General features: G+C 49.3%; 1 protein-coding gene across 1 annotated transcript; it reads left to right on the top strand.

The window, feature by feature from the left end:
• The first annotated feature begins 1,344 nt into the window (after positions 1 to 1,344).
• On the top strand, positions 1,345 to 7,741 carry LOC113991774 (ankyrin repeat domain-containing protein 26-like). The gene is made up of 6 exons (XM_027728336.2): positions 1,345 to 1,360; positions 3,034 to 3,166; positions 4,372 to 4,653; positions 5,345 to 5,580; positions 6,257 to 6,481; positions 6,941 to 7,741. Exons 2-5 carry the CDS (start codon positions 3,113 to 3,115, stop codon positions 6,456 to 6,458), a joined length of 774 nt encoding a protein of 257 aa, XP_027584137.2. The 5' UTR covers positions 1,345 to 1,360; positions 3,034 to 3,112; the 3' UTR covers positions 6,459 to 6,481; positions 6,941 to 7,741.
• The last annotated feature ends 16,457 nt before the right edge of the window (positions 7,742 to 24,198 follow it).

The raw sequence follows: 24,198 nt of genomic DNA on the forward strand, positions 1-24,198 counted from the left end.
ATAAGAGCTGTATTTCTTCTTAAGCTTTGCAAGTGAGAACAGCAGATTGGAAGGCACTGTCCAGCAGCCAAGCGAGAGCATTGAAGCCCTTCCGAGAGCCCTGCAAGCCTCTACCTCAGTAAGCTGGTCCTAAATTTGCCTTTTTGTGACTCTTGGGCCTAGTTGCCTATTTCTGTGGGGCAATTGTCAGATGAAGTTTTCCTGGAGAGCCTGGGGAGCTCAGTTTCTGCCTTCTCCTCAGCAGAGGCTGCTCAGAAAGCAGCCTGGTCCTTTCCCCAGCTGCTACAAAAGCCCTGAGGGTATTTGGTGTGCTGGACACTGGAGGAATTCTTAGATTCTAAATGAGGAGTTTCATCATGAGCTCCAAGGGACCCAGAAGTATTGTTGCCAGAAGTGTCTCCCAAATTCTTAAGTAGGTGTAAAGTTTCTTCTTTCTGTCGGGGAATCTTTCAAGTGTTTCCTAGGCTGGTTTCCAGTAGATGATAAATACAGTTGCCATGGCCACCCCCTTGAGAGGTTTTCCCAGAATTCACTGCCTTTAGATCACGCTGAGTTTCCTTTTCTTTTTTTTCTCTGTGCACAGGGTGGTGAACTTTCCCAGCAGCTGGACATGGAGCCTGGAACAGGCATGCAGCTCGAGGCCCCAAACCAGGCTTTGCAAGAAGAGCTGTCCACTCTGCTTGGGAAGTGTGAACAACTGGAGAAGAGCAAATGTCAGCTGCAAGAAGAGGTGACAAAACTCCACCACCATTTGGAGACTTTGGAGCTGGATGGCAGCCAAAGAGAACAGTGTACAAGAGAGGTGGCAGAAGGAGCTGACCAGGAAAGAAGTCCAAAGCCACAAGAGGTCAGCCTCGTTTTGCAAGTAAGTGAATTTCTCCCCAGTGTCCACAGGCTCTTCATTAGGAGCTTTGAAGCAGAGTGCTCATTTGGGCTTCTTTCCCAATGCAAAGAATTGTTTGCCCTGGCAGCTCCTGGGTTCTGCCTTGGTTGCTGCTGGGAGTGAGGAGGCAGAGCCGCCTCTCTGAGTAAGGCTGGGCCCTTGAAAGTGGGTGTGTGCAATTTTGTGCTGGGCAGAGTTCTCTTTTTCTTGTGGTGGTTGAAGGTGCACTGTCTCCTTCAGGCACAGGCAGCCCACCAGGCCCCACTAGGACAAATTGAAGACAGTCATTGTGAATCCATGAGAATCCAGTTGGAAGAAAGGATTAGAAATCTGGAAAGGGAATTGGAGAGGGTCAAAAAAACCCAACAAGAGAGTGCTTCTCGTAAAGAAGCAACACAGGGAGAGATGGGGATGTACAAAAGAGCTGTATCTGGAGGAAGTGAAAACCAGAAAATGCCTTGCCAAGAAACTGGAAAGGTAAGTCCATGCTTGTTTGGAGTGGTAATAAGAGACTCCTTTTTCTTCCTGCATTTTCCTTGGAAATCCATCTTCTCCATCTGGCCAGCATTATTGCCCTCCATTGGCCAACAGGGTCTGATGGAGTTGCCAAGACCCTCTCCTTGATATTTGAAAAGTCGTGGCAGTCAGGGGAAGTCCCAGGTGAGGGGAAAAAGGGAAACCCACTGTGCCCATCTTTGGAAGGGGTAGAAAGGAGGGCCCTGGGAACTGCCAACGTGTCAGCCTGCCCTCTGTGCCTGGGGAGGTGATGGAAAAGATCCTTCTAGAAGCTCTGTCAAGGCACATGGATGACAGGGAGGTGATTGGAAGCACCAGCACAGCTTCGCCAAGGGCAAGTGCTGCTTGACCGACCTGGTGGCCTTCTAGGATGGAGTGACTGCCTCAGTGGACAAGGGCTACCCATGTCATCTCCCTGTCATTCTGGAAAGCCTTTGACACAGTCCCCCACAACATCCTTCTCTCCAAAGTGGAGAGAGAAGGATTCAATGTGTGGACTGTTAGATGGATAAGAAATTGGGTGAACAGTGCCATGCAGAGGTGGTGATCAATGGCTCAGAGTGCTGAGGGCCATCAGTGCCGAGTGGTGTCCCTGAGGGGTCTGGATTGGGTCCAGTGTTCTTTAATGTCTTCACTAATGATCCAGAGGAAGGGCTGGAGTGCGCCCTCAGCAAATTTGCAGCTGACACCAAGCTGAGGGGTGTGGTTGACACAGCTGATGCCACCCAGAGGGCCCTGGACCAGCTGGAGAAGTGGGCCCATGGCAATCTGCTGATGGTTTAACCAGAGCCAGTGCAAGCTGCTGGCCGTGGCTCAGGGCAGCCCCTGTATCAGTGCAGGCTGGGGGATGAAGAGGGGCAGAGCAGCCCTGCCGAGAAGCCCTTGGGCTGGAGGAGAGGCCGGACATGAGCCGGCGATGTGCGCTCGCAGCCCAGAGAGCCAATTGTGTCCTGGGCTGCGTCCAAGGCAGCGTGGCCAGCGGGTGGAGGGAGGGCATTCTGCCTCTCTGCTCTGCCCTTGGGAGAGCCCAGCTGGAGGGCTGCATCCAGCTCTGGGCTCCTCAGCACAGCAAGGACCTCCAGCTGTTGGACTGAGTCCAGAGGAGGCCACCAAGGTGCTTGGAAAGATGGAGCACCTCTGCTAGGAGGAAAGGCTGGGACAATTGCAACCCTTCAGCCTGGCAAAGAGAAGGCTTTGGGGTGACCTAATTGTGGCCTTTTGGGGTGTGAAGGGAGCCCACAAGAAGGATGAAGAGAGTGCATTTAAAAGAGCAGGTAGTGAGAGGACAAGGGGGAATGGCTTCAAATGGAAAGAGAATAGGTTTAGATTTGATCCTAGGAAGAAATTGGTTGCTGTGAGGGTGGTGAGGAACTGCAACAGGTTGCCCAGAGAAGCTGTGGATGCCCCATGGCTGGAAGTGTTCAAGGCCAGGTTGGATGGGGTTGTGAACAAGCTGGTCTGGTGGAAGGTGTCCCTGCCCAGAGCAGGAGGCTTGGAACTGGATGATCTTTAAGATTCCTGCCAAGCCAAGCCATTCTAGGCTTGGATGCTGTCTGTGCTGTTTCTGTGAGACTGTGGGGGAAAGGCTGGTTCTTCCTGTGTTTCATGGTTTTCGTCACTAATTTGCTGTGCAGGCTGGAAAAGCTTCTGAGGATAGAGAGGAGGAAACTCCGGGTTAATGAAGAGAAAGGAAGTCAGTCCCAGCTGGAAGAAATGAAGAAGAGATATTCTGAAAAGGTCAAGGAAGTTGATGGATTCCAAAGAGAGGTGAGCTGCGCTCTGGGTGGGGCTCTTTGGTTGTGGTGTTCCTTCTTTTGAAAGCTGGGAGATGCTTTCCCTCTATTTCTTGTCATGCTGATGATTTTTTTTTTCCCCTTGGCTGCATTTTGGATGTGATGGGCTTTTCTTAATGCTCCTCCTGCTGTTCCAGTGGGAGATGACTCGAACTAATCCAGAGGTAGTTCTCCTTCTGGGGAAAGATGCAAATGTTGAGGGCAAAGCAGTAGGTGTAAGGGCTGATGGAGGCCAGGCTGTCCTGCAGAGGAGGGGCAAGCCAGGAGTGGCAGCCAGCCTGGCAGGGTGCGTGAGCTCCCGGGCCAGGGAGCCGTCCCACAGGCCCAGAGCAAGAAGAGCAGAACAGGTCCTGTGAGAGTGAGCGGGGTCAGCCAAGAGTGCAGATCCCCCGGCTGGGCCTGAGGGATGGGCAGGTCTGCCGTCCTGGCAGGACATCACGTGCATGGGCTGAGAGCAGTGGGGCCCAGCTCAGGCCTGGCTGCAGCTGGAGGGAGGCTGTGACAGCGTCCTCTGGGTGTGCCAGATGAATTGCTGCCCTGGCAGAGAGGGGAGGAACAGCGCTGTCACTGGCAGGGCACCATCAGCCCCTGAGCCCTGTCTCAGGCACGAGCTGAGCAGGAGGCCCTTGAGGTTTGGCTTTTCTCCACAGTGTTGTTGCTGCCCAGGGCCCAAGGAGGACAGGGGCCTCCCAGGGGAAAATCTGTCCCTTCTTGCTCACGGGGAGCTGTTTCAGCCCATCCTGTGGCGGGGAGCCAGAAGGGCTGTTCCAAGCAGTGCTTTTGAGGCTGCTGTGCCTGTGCAGCAGTGGCACAGAACCTCTCATCCCTTCTCCGCTCGTCACTCGGATCCGTTGCTGAAGCGGTGTCTGTCAGAGTCACGCTTGGGTTTGAAGGCATCCCTGTAGAATGGCTTCCTGCCTTTGCAGTCATTCCTTTGGAGTCCAGAAGCGTGGAGCATTTTTGCATGAGGAACTCCAAAAGGCTGGGAAGCTGAGGAATCCTATGGCAAATGATGGGAAAGCTGTTCTTGCTGGAAAAGAAAAGCCTGGTTGCACTTTGTGTCTAGTCCTGAGCCAGCAGATGATGAATAAAGTCTCCCTGGGCGGCCAGTTTTGGATTTTCCCAGAATTCACTGCCTTTACACCACGCTGAGCTCCTTTTTTTATTTTCTGTCTGCAGGTTGCTGAACTTTCCCAGCAGTTGGACAGGGAACGTGAACAGTGCACGCAGCTGGAGGCCAAAAATCAGGCTTTGCAAGAAGAGCTGTCTGCCCTGCGTGGGGAGTGCGAGAACCTGGCCCTGGACAAATGCCAGCTGCAAGAAGAGCTGGCAAAACTCCACCATCATTTGGAGACCAACGTGGTGGATCGCAGCCAACTCGAACAGTGCAAAAGAGAGGTGGAAGAACAAGCAGACCAGGAAATAAGACAAAAACTCCAAGAAGTCAATGAGTTTTTGCAAGTAAGTGAATTTCTCCCCAGTGTCCACAGGCACTTCCTAAACTTCTCTTGTGGCCATGGTGTTTGGTCTTTTTCTTTTGCTCCTGTATTCTGTGGGTTAGCTTCTGTCTTTGCTGAAGGCAGTGGCAGAAGGCAATCTGGTTGGGCAGGAGTGCTGTCATGGGTGTGGAATGTGCCGGCAGGTCCCTGAATGCAAAGGCTGCCCAAGGCAGATTCCCACTTTGCAGTGCTTGGGGGGATCTCTGTGCGCTGCTCTGCTTCTCACTGCTCATCCTTGGATGGGTTTGGCAACTTGCAGCTGTCATGGCCAGACCTACAGGTGCTGCTTTGTCCTTGTAGGGGGTGAAAGTGCTCAGAAAAGGAGTCACTGAAATTCCAGGGATGGGAGGGAGGGGGTGGAGGTGGAAACTCTTCTTGTCTTTGAAGAATCCCTTTGGACATGCCCTGTCCTACAGACCCAGTGTCTCTTCATTAGTAGCTTTGAAGCAGAGTGCTCATTTGGGCTTCTTTCCCACTGCAAAGAATTGTTTGCCCTGGCAGCTCCTGGGTTCTGCCTTGGTTGCTGCTGGGAGTGAGGAGGCAGAGCCGCCTCTCTGAGTAAGGCTGGGTCCTTGAAAGTGGGTGTGTGCAATTTTGTGCTGGGCAGAGCTCTCTTTTTCTTGTGGTGGTTGAAGGTGCACTGTCTCCTTCAGGCACAGGCAGCCCACCAGGACACCTTAGAAGAAATCAGAAGCAGTCATGTGGACTCACTGAAAAAACAGTTAGAAGACAGAATTAGAGATCTGGAACGTGCACTGGGAAGGACAAAAAGCAACCAAGCAGAAAGACCTTTTCAAAAGGAATCCACCCAGGCAGAAGTGGACAAGTACAAAGAGCTGTATCTGGTGGAAGCCCAAAGAAGAAAAAGCTTCGCCAAGAAACTGGAAAGGTAAGTCCCTGCTTATTTGGACTGGGAATAACAGACTCCTTTTTCCTCCTGCATTTTCCTTGGAAATCCCTTTTCTACATCTGACCAGTGTCAGGTGTGACAGCAGAACGTGGCATCTTTGTGGGGAAAGTTCCTTCAGAGCCTTCCCTTCCTCAGACCTGTCTTCCTTTCTCTTTAGAGTTCCAGCAGTAACCCCACAGCAGCACCACTCTGGCATTATTGGTGTCTTTTCAAGTTGAGGTTGTTTTAGCAGGCAGTCTTTTTGCCAGTCTCTACTCTCCTCATCCTGTGGGTGACAGAGAAGATGAATCTTGTGCCCTTTCCTGTTTGAATAAGGAGAGGCCTCTGGGAGAAGAGAGTTGGATTCTGTGAATCCAAAATAAGGCGACTCTTTCTTGGCTTCTGTTTTGGCAGCGGGTCTGAGGGTTGAGCTTTCCTTGAGAAGGCCAGGGTAGCCCAGAGTTCTTCTGGAGGTGCCACTGGCTGCTCCTTGCACTTGGTGTGATTTCTTAGAAACAGGCCCTGTGAACAAGCTCAGATCAAAGGATGTGCTGGTTTTGGATGCTCTTCATGCCCTTGGCTTTTAGAAGTCGAGTAGTAGCCAAGGCTGTGGAGGGTAACTTTGCAAAAGCCTTCCTGCCAAAGATGACTCTGTGTGTGCTTGTGAATGTTTCAGAGCTACTGAGAGACTTGCAGTAGCCAACACCAAGCTCTTTTTGGAGCGCCACAGAAGCAGATCTGTGGTCACAAGCAGCGCTGTCAGCGGAGTTCTGGCTGCAAGTCCACTTCTGGATTCACCTGGCCTGGGACATGTTGGCATCAGTTTGGGACTGAGCAGAAGTCTGGCTCTCAGAACACCACCCAGACACCTGTGGTAAAGCCCAAGACTTCTGCTCATCAGGTTTGTCCAGATTTTCCAGAGTGGTCAAAAAAGATTGAAATGGAAGCAATGAGCTGTGGAACTCCATTCTTTCCCAAGAGAAACTGTGGGCAAGAGCACTGTGGCACAGGAACCTCCCACCTAAGTTCTACCCTAAATTTACACGTAGTAATCTTCTGTAGTCTGTGGGGTTTGGCAGGAAGCCAACTCCAACCGGCTACAGATGGTTTTGGTGTCAGAAGTGGGATTGTTTTGGTTCCTTTGGTTTTGTTGTGGGAACATTGTCTGGGAAAGCTGCCAAGAGCAGGTTTGTTTTGTCAACATCCCCCATTGTTTTGGGACACTCCTGGGAGAGCTGCCAAGAAGGATTTTGTTTATCTAAACATAGCTTTGTTTAGGAAGAAGGAGAAAGAAAAATAATAACAATGGCCTTTTTACTAATTTTTTTCCTGATTCTTGCTGTTTTTGTGCCTGTCCTAGGACATCCTGTGAGGGACCGTTCAGATGGATGGAATGAATTGCTTCCTTTCCTTAATTTCGACACCCACGGCCTAGTAGCCAGTTTCCTTGATGGTGGCCTTCAAGGTTTGGTAGCAAAGACTCCAAGATCAGCTCTAACCCATCCCTACATTGCTCAGTGACAATGATCCTAGTGGTGAAGGCAGCGAAACTGCTACTTAAAATTGGAGAGGTGGTGCTGCATTGGTCCCCTTGTTGTACGAAAGGAATCGCTGGAGCTTTGGGGACAAGAAGTGCCAACGGCCACGACAACTGTACACAGGCAACAGTATCGGAGGAACCGAGATGCTGTGACCCCCATCCATCCATCCAGTACATCCATGACATCATTGTGGGGGGGACACAGCAGAAGAAGTTTTCGAGAAAGGACAGAAGATCATCCAGATTCTCCTCGAGGCCGGTTTTGCCATCAAGAAGAGTAAGGTCAAGGGCCCTGCCCAAGAGATCCAGTTCCTAGGGCTGAAATGGCAAATGGACGACACCAGATACCAACAGACGTCCTCAACAAGATTGTAGCAATGGCTCCACCCACAAACAAGAAAGAAACCCAAGCTTTTCTGGGAGCCATTGGCTTCTGGAGGATGCACATCCCAGAGTACAGCCAGATGGTGAGCCCTCTTTACTTTGTGACCCGTAAAAAGAACAATTTCCAGTGGGGTCCTGAACAACAACAAGCTTTCAGGCAGATCAAGCAAGAGATTGCACATGCCGTGGCTCTTGGAGCTGTCAGGACAGGACCAGAGGTAAAGAATGTGCTCTACTCTGCAGCTGGAGATAAAGGTCCCTCCTGGAGCCTCTGGCCAAAGGTGCCTGATGAGACGTGAGGGCGACCACTGGGTTTCTGGAGCCGAAGCTACAGAGGTTCTGAGGCCAATTCCACCCCTGAGGAGAAGGAAATCTTAGCAGCCTATGAAGGCATACGAGCAGCTGCAGAGGTAATTGGTCCCAAAGCACAGCTCTTCTTGGCACCCCAGATGGGACCCCATCATGCAAAGTGTAACTGGTTAAGGGAAAAAGGGGGTAGGGTTTATCCATTTTAGGGAAAGGGTGGCCAAAAAAGGAAATACTGCAATGCAGCAAACTTTGACCAATCGGGGAGCGGGGTCTAAGGATACAGACATCAAGGGGATTTTTCATCAAACAATTTCAGGGGACAAACAAGGGAAAAACTACAGTAAATGTTTAGACACAACCGTAAAACTGGAAAGGCTTTGGGTCTGAACTTCTTGACAGCTTCATCCAGGGCTTTCATCCTCTGGAGGGTCACACATTTCTTGTTGTCTTCTCCAGCTTTCAGATTCAGCAATGTCCTCACTCCCGACAGACCAGGGTCCCCTTTCCAGAGTAATGGAGGAGCACCGGGATTTTTTAATCCAAAATTCCCGGATTGGAATGAAATGCTCTGGAAAGGCTCTGGAAATCATTGGGTGTTCACAGTGAGTCTCTGGTTTCCCATCCCCTGCTTCAGATGTGAAAACATGTTCCTTGCAGTCGGAATGTAAACTCATCAACTCCATTAAACTTGAGCACTATATCCCATCATCCAGATCATCAATGAAGATGTTCAGATTTCAACCAGCCTGCTGTCTGCTCATCCAGCCCATACTTCATGGGCTTCTCTGTGAGGGAGCCCTGTCTGTGTCCACTAGTACACACATTCATTTTGATTTTAAACAATCAAACAGAAGGGAGTGTTTTAACAGCAGAATTATTTTTCAAAGGGAAATAGAAGGGTAAGAGTTTTTAATTTTAATGATCATGTTTTACATGATACTAATTGACATCTAGTAGAAATGAGACAGCACCTTAAGAGACAAATCTACATTCTCTATTTATGCCTCTGAATTACAGGTATGGCTTTGATGGAACGAGTGCCTTCAAGCTCCATTGGCAGGCACTGTTTGAAAACTATTTGGGTGATTTTTGATAAGAAATGAAAGATGCAACAGCAGGAAGCCATTCAGCAATCCCTGACAAGGGAGGTCCACTGTCAATTGCTGGGAGGGCCCCCACCTGTTTCTTTTAATGGTGCTCCCAAATCCCACCTCTTGGGCCTCCCATCCCATCCTTTTTGGTCCCTTCAGGCATCTCCTCCCCAGGATCTGCTCTGTGTCCTACCCAGGGTCCCCAAACATCCTCCCACTGATCATTCCCAAAGCTTTTCTTTCCAGACCTTTGCCTTTCACCCAGGCCACTGCCCTGGTACCTCCCAAGACCATTCCTTGCCTCACTCTCCACTCCCAACCATCTCCCAGTGCCCTCGTTTTTGTCCTCCTCCATCATCCTCCTCCTGTCCCCACCAAGCCTCTCCCTTGCAGTGCCCATGTCCCCACACTTGAATTCCTTTCCCCTCCCCTGCATCCCACACAGGGCCCCTTCAACACCCCAATCCCAGTCCCGTGGGCTCCCCAGTTCCCCCCAGTTCAGCATCTTTAGGTCCCCCCCAACCTCCTCCCCCCCTCCCTGCAGGCCCTGAATTCCCCTGGCTCTCCTTGTCTCCATCCCCACCCTGGGCCCTGCAGGCACAGGGGTTGGAGGTGAAACTGGGGGCAGTGGGAGCGGGGGGAGCAGAAGGGATTTTCCCCCTCAGATGGGTGGCAGCCCTGGGCTGGGGGGTCTGGGGACCCCCGTGTCCCTCCCCCAGCCCCACAGGGGCCAATCCTGCTTAAACCTTTGCTCTCCTTGCCCAGGCACTCTTGGCAGGAACCCAAAATGATCTGTGGGATGTGAGTGGGCCGGGGGGACTGGAGGGCATCCAGTCTGGGAACTGGGGGACACTTTGGGCCCCCCATCCCTCGCTGGCACCGGGGACATCCCAGTGACCAGCCAGGGCTCCTGGTCTCTCTCCAGCTGCATTTAGTGGACGTTGGGATCCTGAAGATGGCTCAGGTGGGTACCAGGAGTTCTGCCTGGGTCGGGTCCTCCCCTCACATGGCCATGACACTTCTGGCCATCCCAGTCTGCCCCAGTATACCCCAGTGCACCTTCCCCAAGGATCCCATTTCTTCCCCCAGGCTCCCAATACATCCCACTACACCCAGTGTGTCTCTGAGCCTGTCTTTGTCCCCAACCCCCTGTGGTGGAGAAGGTGGTGGGTCCTGTTGGTGAGATGTGGCTGCATCCCTGGATGGCTGAGGTGAGCAGTGCCTGCAGGGAGAGGGGTCAGGACAAGGCCCCTCTCATGTTGCAGTGGACTTTGGGGGTGACGTTTGGGGCTCTGTCTTTCAGGCCTGGTGGTGACACCCGTGCCCTGTCCCCCTCCAGTGGCATGAGGAGATGATCATCCCTGGAAGAACCCCCTGCTTTCCCTCAGAGCCCAGGGGCATTTTCCTTGAATGATCAATAAATCCCTTCAGCAAAGCTACTCTGCTTGACCTTGTGTGTGTGTGTTCCCATCTCCATGTGTGTGTTCCCATCTCCATATGTGTGTTCCCATCTCCATGTGTGTGTTCCCATCTCCATGTGTGTGTTCCCATCTCTCTGTGTGTGTTCCCAACTCCATGGGTGTGTTCCCAACTCCATGTGTGTTCCCATCTCCATGTGTGTGTTCCCAACTCCATATGTGTGTTCCCATCTCCATGGGTGTGTTCCCATCTCCATGGGTGTGTTCCCATCTCCGTGCCTGCATTCCCATGTCCCTGTCCCCTCCTTCTCCAACCCCTGCACACCCGGTGCCTCTCTGGCCGCTCCCCTGCCATGAGCAGAGAGGCTCAGGGGGCTCCTGGGGGTCTCTGCACATGAGATCCCCTTCACCCCCTCCATGTGCATCCTGAGCAGTGCAGGTTGGGGCATCGTGGAATGTCCCTGCTGGGGGCTGGGACAGGCAGGGGGCACACGGGGCAGCCCCTGGAGCACCTGGACCTCCCCTGTGCTCTGGGAGGGATGGGAAAGGGGATCAAAGAGCCAGCGGGTGTCAAATGCCCCCAGATCTCAAGGACCAGGCTCGGGGCTGAAGGGATGGAGAGCAGCCCTGCATCCAAGGCCATGGGGATAGTGGGGGATGAAAAGCAGGATGGGAGCCAGCAATGGGAGCTCACAGCCCACAACCCCCCGTGTCCTGGGCTCATCCCACAGCGTGGGCAGCAGGGCAGGGGGGTTCTGCACCTCTGCTCCTCTCAGCTGAGACCCCTCCTGCAGTGCTGCCTCCAGCTCTGGGGCTGCCTCAGGGTGTGGTTTTCTGTTGAGGAGGAAAAGGCAGGACTGAGTCAGGTCAGACTCTATTAGCAAAACGTGTCTCTTTTTAGGAAGACCTCTCTGCATCCCCCTCCCCTGAGCTCTGGGTTTTGCTGGCTGATGGGGGCTTTGAGAGCAGGGACCCTGTGACAGGCTCCCGAGGAATCCTCCTTGCTGTGAGAGGCAGCTCAGGACACGGGGTGATCCGAGATTAAATGTGCCTGTGACACATCAAAGCATTTCCAGCCCTGCTGTTCACAGTTTGCCCAACTGCAGAGCAGAGCTGAGGGGATTTGCTGTAGTTTAACTTGTTACAGTTTCACTTGGCACATTTAGAAGTAAATTTGGATGGCTGAAATCCCTGACATTTCTAATGTTCTCCAAGTGAAATCTCGTGGGTCCTGGGAGGCAAAGGGATGGTCTCAGTGCAGAGAGAAGAACTACGCTGGCCATCACTCCTGTTCTCAGCCGCCCCTTGCTGGCAGCTTGGAGCTGAGGGAGGATCACACTAAGGAGCTCCCTTAAAAAGAGACAGGGCCTTTCTGGGAGCAGAGGAATCTGGGCTCAAAGGGCAGATTTACAGACTCCTTGTCTTTTCTCAGGGTGCCTGATTAGGATCTCCTCTTTCTTCTCCCAGACTGCTGCACAGAGGGATCATTGCAGCTGCCCAGAGCATTTCTATGGCTCTACCACCGAGGTGTCCTCTCCATGGGGATCCCAGACAGCACAGAGATACTATGGCAGAGCTGTGCCCTTCTGGAGGACACCCTGCAGGACACCCGGGGAAGCAGCTGAATGTCCTGAAGTTGCCTGGAGGGCACTTGGGCATTTTGCTCCCACAGACACATCCCCACAGCAGCACCCAAAGGGTTTGTGTCTGGACAGGAACCTGCCACCCCAAAGCCCCTGCACTGCCTGAGAAAAGCCAATGGGGAGAAGAAGAACAGCCCAGACAACAGGGGATGGCAGGGAAATGCCACAATGCTGCTGCCAAGGGAGGAGGGACACACAGAGAGAGATGGAAATGGGGGCCTTGTCCTTGCCTGGGCTCTGGCTGCTGCAGGGCAATGCACAGCCCAGGGGCCATGGCCTGAGGGCACAGGCTCTGCTTAGGCTGGGAAAGGAGCCCAGGGAGGAGCTGCTCAGGGAAGGGGTCTGTGCCACAGGGACAGCAGGGAGGGGCCCACATCCCCCTGCCCAGCACTTGTGGCAGCAGCTCCCTGTCCCTGCCTGCCTGTCTCTGGGTGAGGAGCTGTTCCTGCCAGCAGCCCCTCCCTGTGCCCAGCTCAGCTCCCTGCCAGTGCTGCCAGAGCCATCCCCAGCCCAGTGCCCAGGGGCAGCTCTGCCTGGGCAGGGGCTGCAGAGCAGATCCCAGAGCCCTGCGGTGGCTGGGAAGGGGGAGGTGTTCTGGGGGGATGTGCTTCCTGAGAAGGGCCCCTGGAAATGGAGGAGGTGGAGCTGAAGCTGTGAGGAGCCCTGACCCTGCAGCTGAAGGGCCCTGCCCAGCTCTGCCCTGCCCTGCCCTGCCCTGAGGGGTCACTCCTTCCACCCACCCCTTCTCCCCCAGCCCCGTGGCAGCTCCTTGGCCGGGCTGAGAGCTGCCCCTGGCAGGCAGCAGAGTCCCTACCCCAGCACACAGAGCCCTGGGGGCAGGACCCTGCTCTGCCCCACAGCCCTGGGCACCCCTGGCTGCACCCCCACCTTCCCACCCCACAGCCAGCCCTGGCCCAGGGAACCTTCTTGCCCTGGGCCTCTGAGGGGGCAGCAGCAAGTCCTGCTCTGCAGCAGCTTCTCCTGCTGCACCCCAGCAAATCCAGCAGAGCCATCCTGGCAGCTCCTGCCACTGCTGGCATTTGGCAGCTGGCAGAGGCACTTGCAGGAACTCACCTGCACTGCTCTGCAGCCAGAGCCTGATCATGGCAAAGTGCTGGCAAGGTTCCTCCCCTGAGCAGCTCTCCCCTGTCCTCCCACCCCAGGGTCCCTTGAACCTCCTGCTCCCTTCTCCTCTCTGCCCTTGCTGCCTGCAGCTCCTGCCCTGCTCTGCCATGTGGCCACTTCCTCTGCACTGCAGCAACTGAGAGTCCTGCTTAAAGATCCTAGAAGCTGTGGGATGTGGCAGCTTTTGGAGATCCCTCCAGGAAGGGAAGTTGAACTTTACTGCAGCCAGAGAAATAATCATTCAAATCCCGTGAAGGTTTCTCCCACAGTGAGAGCTCAGTCCCCTCCCAGCCCAGGCTGCCTCTCATCTCTCTGCCTTCTCTCCTGTGCCCTGGGTGCTGCAGGCAGTGCCCTCAGCCCTGCTGGGCTGTGCAGAGGAGCTGCTCCTGGGCAGAGCTTGCCAGGAGCTCCCTGTGTGCCAGGAGCCCGGCCTGGCTCAGCAGCACAGCAACAGCCTCAGTGATTCATTTGGCGACCGCGGCAGGACACCTTCTCCACCCGGCTGCGGAATCCCCCGGAGGACGGGACCCCCTTGGGCGCCCTCGGGTAAGTCTTTTTACCCGAAGGGACTCCCTTCTTTGGTGGCTTCTTGCGGGGGCTGGACAAGAACACTGCCTATTGATAAAAGGTGTTTGTATCTGTTTTCTGGTTTTGTTTATTCTGGTTCTGGGTACCCGTAAGTCGAGGCAGGACGCCGTCTCGCAGGGAACACGGGAGAGGACGCTCTCCCAGGGGAATATCCCCTCTAGTCTGGTTTTGTTTGTATTTGGCCAAATATTGTTATTGTGTACCTGATATATCTTGCTTACCTTGAAACATCCAGGAGCACATAGTTAAAGGTATTATCATGCTAAGAGTTGCTATATGAGAGGTAGTGCTGAAGAGTTAACTATAAGCACATCACTTTGGATAAGACCTAGAATTAAGATTTGTCAATTTTGCAATTGTTAGTTATATGTATGAGCCTTGTGTAACAGATGTAAGGTTTGCCTCCCCGACAGACAAGGTTGGGTAGAACCAGTGTGCATATTGCAGAAAAGAGGGACACTGGAAGCAAGAATGCCCTGAATTAACAGGTGGAAATACAGGCACAGGAGAGGCTGTTGTTGCTTACAGAGTATTGAGTGAAGGGGGGGCCGGCAGGCCAGTGCTAGGGGACCTGCTGGTAAAAATTAAGCTAGGGGAAGAAAAAGAAGAATTAGATTTTCTAATTGATACCAGGGCTACATTTTCTGTTTTGAATTAATACCTAAAAGTGATAAATATGTTTAAGTTGTGGGTGCCACTGGCCAATCAGAAAAGCTTTCTTTTGAAACCCCTAAAGTTCAAAATTGGAAAACAAATGGGAGTGCATCAGTTTTTGTATTTACCAAATTTATCCAAACTCGTATTGGGCAGAGACTTACTAGATAATCTGGGAGCTGTAATAGAATTCAAACAAGGTAAAATTGAACTTAAGGTAAAGGAAGAACAATTAATAGCAGCTCTGAGTTTAGCAATGAGCTATGTGGAGCCAAGCCAGGGTAATGCAAATGTCAATCAAATTTTAGATCAGGTATACCCAGGAGTTTGGGCTACTGAAACACCAGGAAAGTCAAAAAGAGCAGCTCCCATTGAAATAGAATTATGGCCAGGAGCAAACCCAGTAGTTAGGAAGCAATATGCACTGAGGCTGGAAGATAGAAGGGGAATTGAGCTAATAATAGACAACTTTTTGGAATTAAGGTTTTGTAGAGTGTGAATCAGATTGCAACACGCCAATTTTACCAGTCAAAAAGACAAATGGAACACATAGGCTGGCTCAGGATTTAAGAGCAGTAAATAAAATAGCTAAAACATACATGCAGCTGCTGCAAACCTATATACCTTATTAACAATATTAAAAGAAAGTATAATTTGGTTCACAGTATTAGACTTAAGAGATGCCTTTTTCTGCCTTCCCTTAACACAGGAAAGTCAAAGGATATTTGCCTTCAAGTGGGAAAATCCCACCACAGGAAAGAAAACTCATCTCATTTGGACAGTGTTACCTTAAGAGTTAGAAAATATTCCCACAATTTTGGGAATTAATTAGCTAAAGAATTGGGACAATGGCAGTCACCACCAGGAAAGGGTGTACTTTTATAATATGTGAATGACCTATTGATTGTTACTGAAAAACAAGAAGAATGTGTCCAATGGACAGTAAACCTCTTAAACTTTATGGACTTAAATGAGTATCAAGTCTTTCAACAGAAAGCACTTCCGGTGCAGAAACAAGTGGTGTACCTGGATTACAAAGTATCTGAAGGACAATGATCACTGGGGACAACAAGAAAGGAAACTGTTTACCAGACACCGAAACCACAGATGGTGAGAAACCTTCAAGCCTTTCTAGGAATGACAGGTTGGTGTTGTTTATAGATATATCAGTATGGGCTAATTGTAAAGCCTTTATGTGACCTGCTGAAAATGACTAAGAGCAGCCTCATCTGGACCCCCGAAGCAAGTGGAGCCTTCAAACAACTGAGGTGAGAACTCATGAGGACTCCGGCGTTGGGATTGCCTGACGTAACGAAACCCTTTTGGTTGTTCTCCCATGAACGACAAGGAGTGGCTCTGGGGGTCCTGGCTCAGCAACAAGGGCCATACAAAAGAACAGTAGTCTACTTCTCCAAGCAACTGGATGAAGTAAGCAAATGATGGCCCACCTGCCTAAGGGCAGTAGAACAATGATCATAAATCTAGAAGAAGCCAGGAAATGTACAATGGGACAGAAAATGACTGTGTTAGTGTCCCACACAGTATCTACGGTACTGGAACAGAAAGGAAATCATTGGCTGTCACCCTCCCAATTTCTGAAATATCGGGTAATCCTGGCTGAATCAGATGACATAACCATTCAGGTGACTAACACTGTTAACCCAGCTTCATTCCTAGAAGGAAGAATCTCGGCTGCACCTCTCATGCAGGACTGCCTGGAAACCATTGAAGCAGTGCACTCCAGCTGCCTGGACCTTAAAGAACCACCCCTGGATGCAGAAGACTGGTTTACCGATGGCAGCAGTTTCATAAGACAAGGTGTGAAGATGGCTGGGTATGCTGCGACCACCACTACTGAGGTAATCAAATCAAATCCTTTGCCTGCAGGAACCTCAGTCCAGAAAGCAGAACTGATGGCTCTCATTCGAGCTTTAGGATTGGCAGAAGGAAAACAAATTAACACCTGGACTGACTCCAAATATACCTTTGACATAGTTCATACTCATGGAGCAATTTGGAAAAAAGAGGACTTTTAACTCTTCAAGGAAAAGTTGTGGAATATACTGAAGAAACTCTATGATTATTAGAAGCAGTACAACTCCCCTCTCAGGTGGCAATTATGCACTGCCAAGGACACCTGAAAGGTAACACTGTCCTGGAAATAAAAAACAGAAAAGCTGATGCAGAAGCTGAATTAGCTGCTGCAAGAAGTAAAGAACTATCAGTAACCGCTTTAGTGCTAGAAGAACTAGACACAGATCAACAGGTAGAATATCAAGAAACAGATTATAAGTGGATACATGAAAATGAAGGTAAAGTGTTAGACAATGGGTGAGGTTAACTAAAAACAGGTCAGTTAATACTATTAGAGAAATTAGTGTGGTAATTTGTAAAAGTAAAACATGATAAAACTTATTGGGGCTTAGACTCACTCTATTAGCATTTAAGGACTAGAGTAGCAGGACCAAATTTATTTATCACAATAGAGCAAGTCACATCTCAATGTGGACTTTGTCTGAAATACTGGAACAAAAATACAGCAAGGGGCAATAAACAAAAGGCATTTCCCAGGTGAAATCTGGCAAATTAATTTCTCTGAGCTCCCAAGAAAAGGGGGGGGGTCCTGTTATCTCTTAGTTTTGACTGACACATTTTCTGGATGGCCTGAAGCTTTCCCATGTAGAAAAAAAAATGAATCAAAAGGAGTGGTTAAAGTCTTATTGAATGAGATTATACCATGGTTTGGAATGCCTAAGAGCATCTCTTCAGATAGAGGTTCACACTTTTGTGCATGAATTGTACAAGCAATAAGTAAAGCACTAAAAATCAATTGGCAACTGCATATGCCCTATAGACTCCAAGCAAATGGGCAAGTAGAAAAGATGAATCTAAAATATGTCAAGAAACAAATTTTCATTGGTATCAAGCTTTACCTATTGCTTTAATCAGGCTAAGGGTCGAGCCAAGATCAAAAAAGAAACTGAGATAATTTGAAATTCTATTTGGCAGACCCTATATGATGCAAACTGTGAATAGTGAAGCTGTAGATCAAATTGGTAATCAATATGTGTATGATCATGTTATGGCTGTAGGAAAACAATTGCAGAAAAATGCTACAGTGGTGTTAGAACACCAACCCAAGCAGCCTGACTGTAAGTTACATCCATTCAACCCTGGTGATCGGGTATATGTTAAGAATCTTTCAGGAGATCCACTACGGGAGAAGTGGGATGGACCCCAGCAGGTGCTGATGACCACCTTCACACGATCCGAGTGAAAGAGAAACCCACGTGGATCCACTGCTCTCGAGTCAAGAGAGTTCCAGAGGAAGCATGGACCTCGGGAGAGGAATCATCTACTATCAAGCCTCCTCAATGCTGATCTTTGGACTGATAAGTACATTGGTGTTAAATCAAACTCTTGCCCAAAAATTATTATGGTCTCAGGCCTATAATGGGAATTCTAGTCTATGATTTGCTATAAATACAGATATTCTGAATTCATCTGAACTGAACCAATACAATGCATCTGTTATAGTCCTCCAAGGAACAAGTGTACTGAATAATTGGTAAAATCCTGGTACCCCATACGATGCAAGTGTTTTAATAGGCACAGATTGGATGGTCACCCAAAATTGACGTTACTGTGAAATGTAATTAGTGGCTGATCAGTGTTGGCACACCTTCACTCTAGAGAAATCAGTTTCTGTGATGTGTCAGTGGACATTCAGGGAAGGAAAAATAACCAGGAGATTTCCAACCAGCAAATCTCCTACCACCCCATTGACTAAGACCACCACCAGTTTTACAACTCCTTCTTTAGCCTGTGAGAGTGTCCACAATTTAACTTATGCTGGACCTTACATGATTAGACACTCAAATGAGCAGAAGCTGTTGTTAGATCCCACATATTCACTGAAGAGGGTTCGAATAAACCTTCAAGTAAACATATCAAACATACAAAAAGATTGTCAGCCCTGTATTCAACAAAGCCTTAAAGGCTGGCATGCATAGATGATGGCCAGATCCCCTCGTACCAGAATTCAAAGAGATGTAACCGGATAGTTTGGCACAGGATTAAGTGTATTAAACACCATAGATCAAAAGGTATTAGTGAATAAACTAAGTGCTGTCACATCTGATCTAGGAAAATTCAAAGTCCCTTTAAGATCATCTTTGCTCACTTTGGCAGAAACACAGTCATTGGCAGTTAAATTGTTAACATTAGCAGCTAACCATACTGCAAAAGATTTCACCAAAATTATTGACTATGCTGGTGCCATCCATAAAAGGTTTGCACTTGCAATACAATGTCTCCAAACTCAACAGTGGGTACAATCTGCAGCTGCAAGAATATCAAGGAAAGGAACCTCAGGAATATTACCACAAGAAGTAAGAAATAATAGCTAGAAACAGTTCCACTACACAATTTGAGAAAGATTACCAAGCGTGGTGGCAGTTAGTAAATTTTACTTACAACCCTCAACATGAACAAATTGAAGCTTATGTACTCATTATCAGTGCAGCCAAAGAAAAGACCATCTTTCCTATCCTGACATTAGGAGCCATACACCAAAATGTAATTGTCAGACCCATAGACCATAATGTTTGGGCAAGTTATAATCACACCAAGAAAAAGTGACAATCAGTCAGTACTGAGGCATGTATTCCTAAAGGACAATTAGGATATATCTGTGAAAATGCTGTCGTAAGAAATGAAGATTTATGCTTAGATGCTGAAGATAGTGTGTGTACCTTTGAAATGCTTCCCCATGCTAAAACCCAATCACAAGTCTACTACGTAGGAAATGGATATGCATGTGTTAGAATCTTTTGTTTTAATTTTACCATAGATATTTGTCATGAAGTAGTAAGTGGTACTAATTTTTTGTTTTACTAAAATAATAGGCTGTGACTTTGATTATATCATTCTAGTGACTACTAGACAACTGATTGAAGCTGATTATACAACGTATCACGATGTGCTGAAATTGCAGATAGGAATGAACACTAATCTTTTAAAACAATGCTTAAACATCCTGATATAGAAAAACTGGTCCGGGAAGTAAACGGAACGACTAAATGAATGCTCTGGCAAGTGGAACACGACACTGAAAACATAAAAACCGTTTTAACCAAAGTAGAAAAAGTGGGAGAGCATGACTGGTGGGACATCTTTACAGGATACTCCCTTACAGCATCACAAGTGTTCCACTATTTGATACATCCAATATTGGTATTAGGAGCTAGCATGATTCCACTACTGGTCCTAATTGTTTGGCTATGGTACAAATCAAGCATCATGGTTAGAAGGATGCAGATAATGTGGGCTGTGATGAATACCTATCAAAATCCATTAGAACTTGACGAAAGAATTCGTAAATTCTAAACAAAAAGGGGGGAATGAAACAGGAGGCTAGGCCCAAAAGAGTTAACTAAGAAATTTGGGCCTGCTAACAAGCTACCAACATCCAAAACGATCTGTGCTCGTTCTGTTCTACTTACTGGACCAAAGCTTAAGAGTATAGTACAAGAACATGTAATAGACTTAGAAGCAATAAATTAGAAATATAACAGGATCAGGTAGACATTTGAATAGAAGAAATAGGCTTGGAGCCAGGGCCTTTTCCAAACTTCAGTGAGCGGGTCAAGAACAATGGAAAAGAAGAAGGGTCAAGCTGAGGAAGATGAGTTAGAGACCCCTGCCCTATGGATGAAGATAGGAACGACCCCTCGAAATGGGGAGCCAAGAGAAGCACCGCCCCAAGCTCCGCCTATACTCCGCCTATTATTAATATGTATTGATAGATGTTGTAGTCGTTTGAATATGCATTTAATCACATCTGAAAATTGTATAAAAGTGCTGATTTTCTGAGGAGCCGGTGAGCAAGTTTGTCCAGCGCGAGCTGGCTTGCTCCCAACGTTGAATAAACAAATACCTTGCTGCTTAAAGATAAAAAGGTCTCTGAGCAGTTTCTTGGACCGATTTTTCGGATTCATCAGGCAGCACTTCTGCCATTCAGAGATCCCTCCAAGTGTCCCTGGGGCTCCAGGGGACTCTGCTGGGACACAGCTAAAGGAAATAATGATGATCCTTCTCTCAACTGGGCACAGACACTTCTTTCAGCAGGGTCATTTCTCCAAACAGACACTGAGTTAAATTCAAGATTCCCCTTTTCCTGTCCCATCATTAGACAGGAAACCCAGACAGTGCCCAGGAGGAATCTCCTTCACCCCCACTGAGGGAAGGGACTCAGCTGAGTCAACAGAGGTGTCTCCTTGTGGCTCTGCAGACCTGGGGCCAGAAGGACACTCAGCTCCCTCCACAGCCCCCATGGGGTGGGATTCCTCCTGCCCCAGTTCAGGGGGCCCAAAACAGGCACCTGCAGGTGACTCCTGTTGGGGCAGATGACACTGCAGAGATAAGAAATTATCTTAGCCAGAAACCATGGAATTGAAACACAGACAAGGAAAGTTTGTTTACATATACCACCTGATATTTTTATACTATCTTTTAATTAAGCAGACTTGCTGTCTCCACGAAAATCCTTTTACCACCTTGTTTACCCCATCTCCTGTTGTAATTGTGATAAAGAAATATCTGTTTATCTGTTTGAAGAAAATTATCTCCCTGCGCTTCCTGGACCCTCAACCTCAAATGTGAATACAATGTATGTCCCCCCTTCCCTGAACCCTATATATAGCTAGAGTTGTGTCAAATTCAGCTTTGTACCCACAAAGTGGATCGTGCAATTATTTAAACTGTCTTAGACTCCTTGTCCCAGATCCCATGGGAATGAATGAAGACCAAAGCCAGGAGTGACCTGCTGGGACACAAAGCCCTGGTCACTTCTGAGGGGCCAGAGGTGACCGAGATTCCTGCTGGGAACTGCAGGCTCCAATGGAGCAGTTCCTAGGGACAGGGCAGCAGCTGTGGGATCTTCTTGGAGGCTGCTGGGACATTGCTTTGGCCAACTTCAGTGTCAGAAGGGGCCCACATGTAGGACAGGGGAACCTGTCACTGTTCCTCCTGTCCAGGGCAGCCCACAGAGGTGCTCAGCTGAGCAAATGCAGGGAGGGAGGTCTCTCTCCTGTTCTTTATCAGGGTATTTTCTACACATCCTTAGAGTACAATGGCAGTTGTCTCCTGGACATCCCTTCCTTGCTGAACATAATTCAGGGCAGCTGAACCTGAATTTCGTACCCAAAGTGGGGCCTGTAGTGCCAGGGGAGGTGCCAGGGCTCTGCAGCACAAGTGCAGCAGCTGCCATGGACAGCACAGGGCCTGTGCAGGGACCCCGTCCCCATTCCCAGCAGTTGTGGGACAGGCACCACCCAGGGCTCCTCAGACACATTGGGGGCCTTTGGGGCAGGGAGTGAATCCCAGCCCTGCAGGGACATAAGGTCTGGCCCTTCTCTATCCAGCTGGTGCTGGGCAGTTCCTGAATACAAAGCTGTGGTGGTTTGGGCTGGGCCTTCCTTGGTGACCAGTTAGTAACCAAGGAAGGGTCCAGATTTACCCAGTATTCCCTACGATTTTTACGTAAACCAGACTATAAGAAGAAAGGAGGAGAGGCCTTGGCTCTTTCCTTCCAGCTTTGGAGGTGCAGGTTCCCTGCTGTTGATCTGCCGTGTTGGGGAGCGAGGCCTGGTTGGGCCTTGCCGACCTTGGGAGACGGAGGTTGCCGGCGATCGTTCCGGAGCGACTCTCGGTTGTCCCAGGAGAGTAGTGAGCTATTTTCTTTGCTAACTCTTTTAGTTGTTAGATATTGGGTCACTAATTGGGATATCTATATATTTTATTTTAGTTTTGTTCCTTTTTTCCCTTCCCCCTTCCCTTTCCCTTGTGAAATTGTATATTTTAATTGTGTATAAGTGTAAATATATTTATATATCTCACTTTGGTTGTCTCTCTCTCGTTTCTTAGGTTTTTTTTCTCCATCTTCTCCCTGAGGTTTGGGGGGGGGGGACACTTCTGGTGGTAAGGTTTGGAGACTTGTCAGGGAGCCGGCTTCAAACCATATCAAAAGCACATCCCAGCAGGGTCTCCACTCCTGTGCATTCCCTTTTTGTGTGGTTTAACCCCAGTGAGCAGCCAAGTGCCACAGAACTGCTCACTCAGTCCCCCGACCTCCCCCTGCACTGACAGGGGAAGGAGAATCAAGAAAAGGCAAAACCTGTGGGTTAAGAAAAATGTAATAACTGAAACAAAGTAAAGTATGAAAATAATAATAAGTGTAGTAACTAATAATAACTGTATTGAAAAGGGAGACAAAAGAAAGAGAGAGAAGAATAAAACCCCAGAGGAAAAACTGATGCTCAACATGATTGCTCACACACACTGCCTAATGCCCCCCACCCCAAGCAGTGATCTGCCCCTCCTGCACAACCTCTCCTCATGTATCCACTGGGAATGATGCTCTGTGGTGTGGAATATCCCTTTGGAATGTCCAGGTCGGCTGTCCTGGCCCTGCTCCCTCCCAGCTTCTTGTGCACCCGGCAGAGCACGGGAAGCTGGAAAGTCCTTGATTAGGGTAAGCACAACCAAACCATCAGTGTGTGATCAACATCGTTCTCTCATGGAATCCAAACCACAGCCCTGCACCAGGTACTAGGAAGAAAATTAACTCTCTAGTTAGGAAGAAAATTAACTCTATCTCAGCATTAATCTGTAGTTAATCTATAGGAAGATTAACTCTATCTACTAGGAAGAACAGCCAAGACAAGGCTGGTGTCCACCCCTTATTCCACACCATTTACACCATGTCAGATCCCACACTTTCCAACACATTCCACCATCACCTTTCCTATCATTTGATATAAACCCACAGATCTCATTGCTTAGTCTATGAAAGTCTGTTGAGTTCATTTAGTCCAGGATTTTAGGCTCCATCTGCCAAAATACTCTTTCAGGGCAGGAAAAATGCTGTCTACTGTGGGATTGTTGCCTGTTGCAGCCAGTTCTTGTTCCATCACCACTGTGCTTGTCTGGTCTCCTCCAAGCTCATTGTTCATTTCTCTCAGTGATTTTCACTGTAATACCCCTGACACGGCAAAGAGTGGCCACAGCAGTGAGAATGCAGTGTTAGAGAGTTACCACCATATTACAACTGAATTCCTTGGCTGTTCTCACCCAAAATCCAGTCTCTTTGAGGCACACACTGGATTTCCCATCTTTCCCTCCTTCCCCACCAAGCGCATCCGTGTCCTTGAGCAACGTGAATCCCACGGGTGCACTTCCCTTTGCCTGAAGCAGGAATAACCCAGACTGTGTTCCCAGCATGTTTTTAATGTGCACTACAGGAACTTTATCCCTTTCCATGGCACGTAAAAACTTGGACTGGACAGGGCCAGCCTGATTGGCACATCCCCCGGTGCTGAGTGACCAGGGGGCCTTTGCTAAATGTGCATCCCAATGTTGGCAGGTCCCAGCACCCACTGCATCATTCCATCTTTCCTGGTGCATGGCAGGTGTGGTGGTTTTAGCACCATCAGGAAATTAAAATTCACATAAGTCACTCCCTTTCCCACGGCCCTTCTGGTGAGGGAGGGACAAAAAATGAGAGACTCTGGGTGGAGATAACAATTCACTAAAAGCACAGAGCAATGGAATAAGACACGCACAGTCACAACAGCAATATCAGCAGCAAAAGTATCCAGAAAGAGAAGGTGTTTCACTCCCAAAAGGGGTCACCATGGGGCACACAGACAAGATGTTGGGTGCTCCCCGAGCGACGTGTCCGTGCGGTGCCCCCGGACAAAGGCAATGTGGTGGGGGAGCTCCCAAGGGTAACGTGTCCAACCCCTCAGTGACAACAAGGAGAACCAAGGACAAGCCAAGCCCCAGGAGCTGGGTCGTCCCGGCCG

This window comes from Pipra filicauda, unplaced genomic scaffold, assembly GCF_003945595.2.
Source record: "Pipra filicauda isolate LSUMZ 115617 unplaced genomic scaffold, ASM394559v2 scaffold893_size57409_pilon, whole genome shotgun sequence".
Classification (NCBI taxonomy): Eukaryota; Metazoa; Chordata; class Aves; order Passeriformes; family Pipridae; genus Pipra; species Pipra filicauda.

What these genes read in the sequence shown, in the direction of transcription:
- LOC113991774 (XM_027728336.2), top strand. Translation starts at nt 3,113, where the DNA reads ATGAAGAAGAGATATTCTGAAAAGGTCAAGGAAGTTGATGGATTCCAA. An exon ending in AAGTCAATGAGTTTTTGCAA is followed by an intron (nt 4,654 to 5,344) that starts GTAAGTGAATTT and finishes TGTCTCCTTCAG; the next exon opens with GCACAGGCAGCCCACCAGGA. An exon ending in TTCGCCAAGAAACTGGAAAG is followed by an intron (nt 5,581 to 6,256) that starts GTAAGTCCCTGC and finishes TGAATGTTTCAG; the next exon opens with AGCTACTGAGAGACTTGCAG.